Source organism: Ceratina calcarata, unplaced genomic scaffold (assembly GCF_001652005.2).
Source record: "Ceratina calcarata isolate Rehan_Ccalc_2016 unplaced genomic scaffold, ASM165200v1 scaffold727, whole genome shotgun sequence".
NCBI lineage: Eukaryota > Metazoa > Arthropoda > Insecta > Hymenoptera > Apidae > Ceratina > Ceratina calcarata.
In genome coordinates, this window is record NW_017178545.1 from 10,486 (window position 1) to 19,252 (window position 8,767).

At 42.3% G+C, this 8,767-nt stretch overlaps 1 protein-coding gene across 1 annotated transcript in view; it reads right to left on the reverse strand.

Annotated features, from left to right (window-relative positions):
- The window catches only part of LOC108630399 (uncharacterized), a 3,516-nt gene extending 2,892 nt beyond the window's left edge, over positions 1–624 (reverse strand). Inside the window, exons 1-2 of the mRNA XM_018033703.1 lie at positions 501–624; positions 11–343 (exon numbers count right to left, since the gene is read on the reverse strand). Coding sequence (XP_017889192.1) covers positions 11–343; positions 501–624 — 457 coding nt within the window. The remainder of the gene's footprint in view (positions 1–10; positions 344–500) is intronic.
- Positions 625–8,767: the final 8,143 nt, after the last annotated feature.

Sequence of the window (8,767 nt, forward strand, 5' to 3'; positions counted from 1 at the left end):
GGCCGGTTACGTGTCACCAATGTTTTATGGTGATACGAGATCTCCGCTTCCTCTTGTAAAAGGAAAGGGCTTCCAATTATACCGCTGATTGGTAAAGGAAAGTTTTTTAACACGTGGAAAAGTGCCGGCGCCGAGTTGATATGGATTTTCACGGTGCCTATTGTGTGAACCGTCGCCGGTGCCAAGCCGGTGATGGTCAAGCGTTCCCGCGTCGTGAATTCCACAGGTTTCCTCAGCGCATCGTAATCTACGAGGTTCACTGCTGAACCTCCATCGATTAAGAATTCTCCAATTTCTTCCTTCAATTCCGCAACTTTGATTTTGATCCGAGCGGCTGGGGCTTCTGTGAGGATGCGCGCATCAGATATTCCGTCGTCTCTTCCCGGAATTGAACCCTGCGGCGATTGTCCTTGCTTCCGTTCGTCACTTCGCCGCCGTAACGAACGCGACCGAAGTTTAAATCCTCCGTCGAGCTGCTGCGCGAATTCCTTTCTTCGAACCAACGGGTTTTTCTGCTCTTTTCCCAGCAGGTTTTCCCATCGTGTCCTTTGGTTCCGCAGTTCCAGCAGTACAGGTGGACGGGTGACTTTCTCCTATCTCGCGATCCATCGCGAGACACGTCATCCTGAGAGCCTACGGAGCTGTTCGAGGTGGACCTTCGTAAGATAAACGAAGGGGTTCTCCTTGCTCTTTCTTCGGTCTCCGACTCATAATCGGACCCGGATGCGCTCTTCTCCCGATATCGGTGGTACGCTGGCGAAGGGGAACGGGGGTAGGCGGCCCTTGATTTACGGCGGCTTTCCCAACCGTAACCCTCTCTCGAAGAATTGTCGTTCCGTCGGTTTCTGATTCTGTTATCGATTTCTAGAACAGCATCTATGGCGTCGTCCAGTGTCTCGATCTTGCGTTCCATCCGATGGACACGGGCCACGATCTTTTCTGGCAATCCATCGAAGAAACTTTCCCTTGCCTCCGTTTCTAATTTCTTCATGAGACGTTCGTCGTCTTCGCCTCATTCTTTCGAGCGGCAATCCGCGTGATATGCACTAACTTGCTCGTTCGATTAATATACTCCCGTAATGATTCGTCTGAACGTATTTTAAGTCGACTCAGTTCTTCGCGTAAAGCTGCTAAAGGCCGACCCGGCACGAACCGTTTTTTAAGGAATCTAATAAATTCGGCTACTTTCTCGAACTTTTTTACCTTGCGCGTACACTCTCGCGGGACCTTTCAACTTCGTCCGCACTATCGCCAAATATTCGACTTTTGTGTTCGGCGGTATTAACGCGAGACCGTCTTCGACTTGCTACGCGAAATTCGACAAGGAGGAACTTTCACCGTCAAAAGTCGATATTGCGGCCGTAGCGGCTTGTAAACAACTACGTTGCGTTAGATACGTCATCGAGTACGTTAGATTGGCCATTTCATCAGGCGTAAGCGTGATGTTCGCTGTCGGAATAGATCCAGTTGCCATTTTCTCTAGTTGACTGGAAAACTAGTATGAATTTAATTTAAGAACCGACTAGGAAAACTAGTATACGGCCGTTTCAAGGGTCTAACTAGAGCACTAGCAAATGCCTTGCAATAAAAAAATTTAATACGGGTTGACTAGAGAAAACTAGTATACAACCTGGGATTTGAAAAGCTATCTAGAGAAAACTAGAATATAGCGATCAAAATAAGCTGCCTAGGAAAACTAGGATATAGCCAATAAATAAGTGGTTATCTACGAAAACTAGAATATAACCGACGTAGTAAACTAGGCTGAGTACAGCTTCAACTAGTATATTCCACGAAAAATCCTGATTTGATTTCCTACAATAGATAAACACTGGAGTATCCCACCGCTGTCATCAGTTTGTTACGAGGGAGAACCGTGCCAAGGGCCCGACGGGCGACCGAGTCTGTCGGCTCTGTCAGGGTGCTTTTTTATAGGGAAGGAGATAGATGCGCGGACGAATCTTATCAAACCCTATGGGTTATCCTCGGGAGCCGCAGGACGTGGACGACGGGGGGAGGTTCAGTCCCCCTTAGCCACTTATGTATAAAGGGTTAAGGATGGCTGGTCTAGCCTTGACTTTTTAAGGAAAGGTGCGACGCGCGGACGAACCTTGTCAAACCCTATGGATTATCCTCGGAAGCCGCAGGACGTGGACGATGGGGGGAGTGTCAGTCCCCCTTAGCCACTTAGGTAAAAAGGTAGGTGGATTGGCAGGTCACCTGTCGTAGATACGTCTCGAGCGGTTAAGACGTATCGGTTGCGAGATACTCCGGTTATCGAGCTAATTTGGAATCAGGGGTTAAATGAATATTGAAGCGAATTTAAGAGTTTCAACTCAGTCTTATATTCTCCAAGGTACTCGATACAATATTCTTTATAAATGGTCAACTCTTACTCGAAGAGAATTCCTACTTCGATTTACGCAGCGAAGTCGCGGGGAAAATCTAAGTCTAGACTCACACGAATATTCTCAGCAGGGTGAGACAGCGTTTCCACGTCCTAAGACTCTTAGTTCACTAATCCGAAGGACTGTGGTCTAGCGCCCTTTATACCTAAATGAGGCCCTTTCCTGGGGTGGGGATGACCATATTTGGGCATTTTCTAGAAGGTTCCACGCTAGACTCGCTCCGTGAGTCACCCACGCAAGGGATGCGTACGTGACCAGCAACGAACGTTCTGGAAACGCGCAGGGCCGTATACATATACAGGGCTGTATACGTAACACTAGAATTAATCTTAGAGTGCGTAAACGGTGTCGGGTAACTTTAAATGACTGTGATAAACATTAATTACGTTGACGAACCAGTGTGACCGAAAACGAAATAGTTTATTCATGAAACCTTTTTCATTTGTTCGTATACATAGGTCGAAATGAATATATTCTCCTGGTGCCACAACTGATGTAACAATACTGCCACGCGGTTTATCAAAAAGCGTTCTAATATCTTTTGGTAAAGTACACAAGGATGAGATTGTAACATGAGGATGAGTTAAACCTTCTGAACGTAATAGGGATGACAAATTATTATCCTGAGCATAAGTCAAATTATTATCTACCATGTTTGGAGATTTAGCCTAAACAAAATTTAACTGGTACCGGAAAAGAGGGAAGCAAGTTTAAATGAAATAAAAGTGTTAATCCTTTTATGTACAATCGTTTATTGAACCGTTGAAACTATCGACGATTCCTTGAAAGATGTTACAAATTTGGATTTTGTATTTATCTTTTCTTCGGCGAAGGCTGAGGCCGACCGATTATCGTCTGTCCCTGTAAACAAACAGAATACCGAACGATTCGATCAATTGAAAGTAACGACTGAATAGCAGCCGCGGACTGTGAAGAATTATGTGAAAGAGAATACTCTTTCCTTCGTTGCCCTTATTTTTCGTACTAGATTTCGATATGCCGAAACAGTGCTCGCGTTACGCCGCTTGCAATTGCACGCACAGCTGCTATGGCTGTACGCGGAAGTTCGGATCGTAAATCCGACCTTCTACTGGCATGCACAAGCTCAGTACGCTTGCAAGCTACACTCTTTCCTGGTGCACCTTCACCAGGGAGATCGGAAACGCTTATTATTCGCGGAACTCTGCAGTATCGGGTGAATTATCCAATACCCACTGCAGGCCCTTGACGAATGCGTCGATCCCACAACCGGCGGTCGACCAACAATTGGCCACTGACCCGGAGCGTAATCCACTAGCAAGATACGACCTCCTGTTTGTATCTCGTTCCCTGCAAAGGAAATCAGTGCGGGGGCAACTTAAGGAGGAATCGAAAGAACTGATCTTTCGATTCTCTTATGCGGAAGTTGAAAAGGGTTGAGAGGGACTGGCATACAGTCTATTCCTCGTCCTTTCCTGTGATAATTTCCGATTATGAATTCTTCCTTTGTGAATAGTGAAAGCAGTATCGAAATATTCCGATCCGTTCACTGTGACGGCTATGTGCTGACAGACCGCGGAGCTCCGCTTGTCCGTCGAGGAAAACTAATCCTCCGCTATGCGGCGTCCTCGACGAATTAGTCTGTCCTTTTCTATTATGTATTCTTCTTAGAGCGAGAACACCTGTTCCGAGAATTCGAATGCGAATTCTCGTTACCAGTGATTCCGGCCGGCAGACGGTGTTATTATTTTTTCCCTCGGTACGGCTCGCGTTGACTCATCGATATAAAAAACGTCGCACCGTTTCTTATACTCGAGCAATTCGAAATCTAACGCTTTATTAAAATTTAATTCGATAAGGCCGAGAAAACTCCGTAAACCTTCCTTTTTTAATTTTAAAACACCGTTCTTTAAACAACCATGTATGTAGCTAAACGTTCACGAAAAGAAAGTTGGAATGAGGAGATGAAAGAATTATCTGAATCTTCCGAAGTATTTAAAAAAGTGGAAGAATCTTCTGTATCTACCTCTGCAGCACACGAAGAAGCTGTGACAGCATCCTGCATGTTTACATTCTCTACAATCTTTTCATGCGTAGAAATAACATTGAACGACGGAGAAGGGTTAGCAGAAGTAGAGGGAACAGCTTGCGTATGTACATATTTGACAACCTCCTCATGCGTAGAAATAACATTGAACGATGAAGAAGGATTAGCAGAAGTAGAGGGAACAGCTTGGGTATCATCTTTGATCTGTCTCGCATGCTCAAGGATTTTACGTCTTATCCTGTAGGCCTTTGCCTATCTGACAATTTACTCATTGGTTTCCGCCAACATGAATTTTCACGTTCCATAATACTTCAATAATGAAATACAGAGTTCAAGAAAAATGTAAATTAACCTCACTTTATGTTGCCACTGCGATGAACACGTCCGACGTGCACGATAGTCTGTGACCAACAGGACGAATCCAAAATGTCTGATCCTTTTCATCCCTGCGGTGGAGTCTAAAAATAAAAGTATGCTAAATGTGCATGCGCCAACTGTCCTCATTGGTCGTTCATGTACGAATTCGTAATCCGCATGTAAGAATCCGCGGACATTCAAACCGTTTTTTGTCTTTTAAGGGGTGTTTTAGGAGGAGTGTATGGGAAGTCAATTGTTCATCGGCTATCAACGATCGAACATCGACGACGAATACAAAGTGGTAAGATATTTCAATGAAAATAATGCTTCGAATGAAAGAAACATTTTATTATTTTACTTCAATGTTCCATTTCAACATTTCTTTCTACATTTACAGAAACATGAGCCCGCGCAGAGTCAAGAAAATGAAACTGTCTCTCCACGAGGCAAACAAGGAGCTTGATGACTTTGAAAACCTCGAGATGCTGCACACCGACGATAGTGATGGGGTCCAAGCGTTTTTGGAAAACGACGCTCAGTTCCCCACTTGCAGCGGGGAACCATCGTCGTACACGTAAGTTAGCAAGTTATATTACTATATGCCAGAGGTGGAGAACGTGCGGTCCCACGGCCACATGCGGCCTCCGTGAGTTTCTTGTACGGCATCCTTGTTCAGTTTCAAATCTAATTTATATTTCAATCTATTCAATTACTTTTAAGTAAGAAACAAATGCAAATATCCTCCTATTTAAAATTTTCCATCAGATCTTGAAATTATTTTCCGTAGTGCTATGTTAATTATTTATAACTTAATATTATTATTTTCCTATTGTGTTCCTTTATAAAGTAATAAATTTATGGATGTTAGATCATGTAGATTCCCATGTTTCTATTGACACATACAAATATGTATATATGTGTGAGTGTGAGCGCGAAGGTATCGCGACAATTTCGTGCGGCACTCACTCCCATGTAACCGTTCTCACCAAGAGCAGTACAGCTCAGTGCTGTTAAGACACATACCTAAATAAAACCGACTTCTCATTCTTACTTAACATAATATAATTCACTTTTCTACTCTGAAACGTCCTATCAATGGAAAAAGTCTTCTACTAATATTATTTTAGTTGAAGTGGTATTTAAGTAACTGGATGAATGTATATACAGGGTGAGGAAAAAGTATGGAAACCCCTGAAAATTTCTGAGGATTAGTGGTATAAAAAAATAACAAAGGTCATACCCTAGGTAACTTTCAACGAGGAATTCAATGGTGACCTTGGAATTGACCTCGATCTTCAATTTCAAGGTCATTTGAAGGTCAAATTATTTTTTTTAAATGGAAACCCCTATTTTTTATGTCGGAATCGAGAAGAGTGGAAAATTTAACGTTCGGGTATGTGTGTAGGTCTAAGGTTAACGTGACCCCTAGAGGTCACAGAAAGGTCAAAGTACGCTATCACAGGATTTCATTGAAGTTTGGCGAGATTAAGGCTATAAAAAAATGATAAATGTCACATCTCCAGTAACTTTTAACGAGGGATTCAAAGGTGACCTTGGAATTGACCTTGAACCTCAGTTTGAAAGTCATTTGAAGGTTGGGTGTGATTTTATTTAACGGTAAAATGTTAAATTATCGTGATTATCCTTCTTTTAGCGCTACCCAGGAACAACGACATGGACGTTGAAAGATTCTGTTCCCTTTGGGATGCTTTTTGGAGTGAGTTCCCCTTGCCTCTCACTTTCGGCAAAAAAAAGAATTTATAGTAGATGCTTTGAAAAAGACTTATAGTAAATATTCAAATTGACATCCATTAATTTGTTGACAATAATCGATCCTATTGCAAAATGATTCGACTACTCTTCGAATAATTTCTGTTGGAATAGAGCGAATTTCTTCGATAATTCTTCATCTTAATTCGTCGAGATTTTCAAGATTGGTTTTGTAAATACGTTCTTTTACTCATCCCCACAGGACATAATCTAAAGGTGTGAGGTCTGGGGATCTCGGAGGCCATTCTATCGTACCTCTTCTTCCAATCCATCTCTCGACAAACGTTTCGTTCAGGAATCGTCTAACATTGACACCATAATGTGGCGGAGCACCGTCTTGTTGATACCATGTACGTTCAAAATCTTTTCCTTTTAAAGCTTGTATTGCTAGAATTATTTCATCTCTTAATAATTGTTCGTGTGTTCCCGCGTTTAAATTACCTTTAATGAAAAAGGGACCAATTATTGTGTCATCGACGATGCCGGCCCACACATTTAACTTCTGGGGAATATGGGAACGGCTTTCTTTCGTCAAGTGAGGATTCGTATCAGACCAATATCTGATGTTGTGTCTGTTAACATCTCCATTCAACATAAACAATGACTCATCTGAAAACACAATAGATTTAAAAAATTCTGAATTTTAAGCTATTATTTCTAGTATTCTAATTTTTAAACAGGGATTATAAAATTAAATAGGTACTTAGTAGTTTTTAAGATGTTCACACAATAGGAAGAAAAAAACTTTCGAACCGTATTTCAAAACTGATAGACAGAACGCAGTTTAAATAAGGCAGTCGGTACGGGAGTGGTTCCGAATCGTCGCAATTCGAGAAGGTACGGTCGTCCTGCTAATGTCATACCCTAGTCAGGTCTGCTAAGACAAGAAGTAGAAAACGCGCAAATACGAATCCAGAAGATTCTACAAATGCAGAAGATCGAGCGAGCGAAACGGACGAGGCCATTGTTAGTAGACCGCGAATTACAAGGTCGCCGCCACAAGCAACGACGATCATAACCGTTGATCCGACGACCTCTGATATGGCAACAGTAGCTAACGTACAGGCGGCTCAGGCAAAAACGCGTGAAAAAGTAAACCCATCGCCCGATTCGAATTCAACCGTTATGCTCGAAGCTATAGCCGCGCTAATATACAATAGCGAAGCGGCGAATAAAGAAGTGCTAGACGGTATAATGCGCGTAGTTTCTGAAAATAATGAACGGCTAACACACTTCGAACAGTCAATGCTTAAAATAATTGAGGAACGCGCGAACCGCGATCGGGGAGAAATTTTGCAAACAGGTCGAACAGCTCAGGTCGAACGTCAACGAAGACGTGTCGGAACTGAGAGAGTCCGTAATTAACGTCCGCGAAGAAATCACCGAACTACAGGCCACGATAAGAACGCGAAACACGATGAGCAATATTAACACCGTTACGTCCGGAGAAGGTGACTCGCAGCAAAACGCCGCGAGTCCATATAAGATCAAACCAAATATACAGGGTGAGGAAAAAGTATGGAAACCCCTGAAAATTTCTGAGGATTAGTGGTATAAAAAAATAACAAAGGTCATACCCTAGGTAACTTTCAACGAGGAATTCAATGGTGACCTTGGAATTGACCTCGATCTTCAATTTCAAGGTCATTTGAAGGTCAAATTAATTTTTTTTAAATGGAAACCCCTATTTTTTATGTCGGAATCGAGAAGAGTGGAAAATTTAACGTTCGGGTATGTGTGTAGGTCTAAGGTTAACGTGACCCCTAGAGGTCACAGAAAGGTCAAAGTACGCTATCACAGGATTTCATTGAAGTTTGGCGAGATTAAGGCTATAAAAAAATGATAAATGTCACATCTCCAGTAACTTTTAACGAGGGATTCAAAGGTGACCTTGGAATTGACCTTGAACCTCAGTTTGAAAGTCATTTGAAGGTTGGGTGTGATTTTATTTAACGGTAAAATGTTAAATTATCGTGATTATCCTTCTTTTAGCGCTACCCAGGAACAACGACATGGACGTTGAAAGATTCTGTTCCCTTTGGGATGCTTTTTGGAGTGAGTTCCCCTTGCCTCTCACTTTCGGCAAAAAAAAGAATTTATAGTAGATGCTTTGAAAAAGACTTATAGTAAATATTCAAATTGACATCCATTAATTTGTTGACAATAATCGATCCTATTGCAAAATGATTCGACTACTCTTCGAATA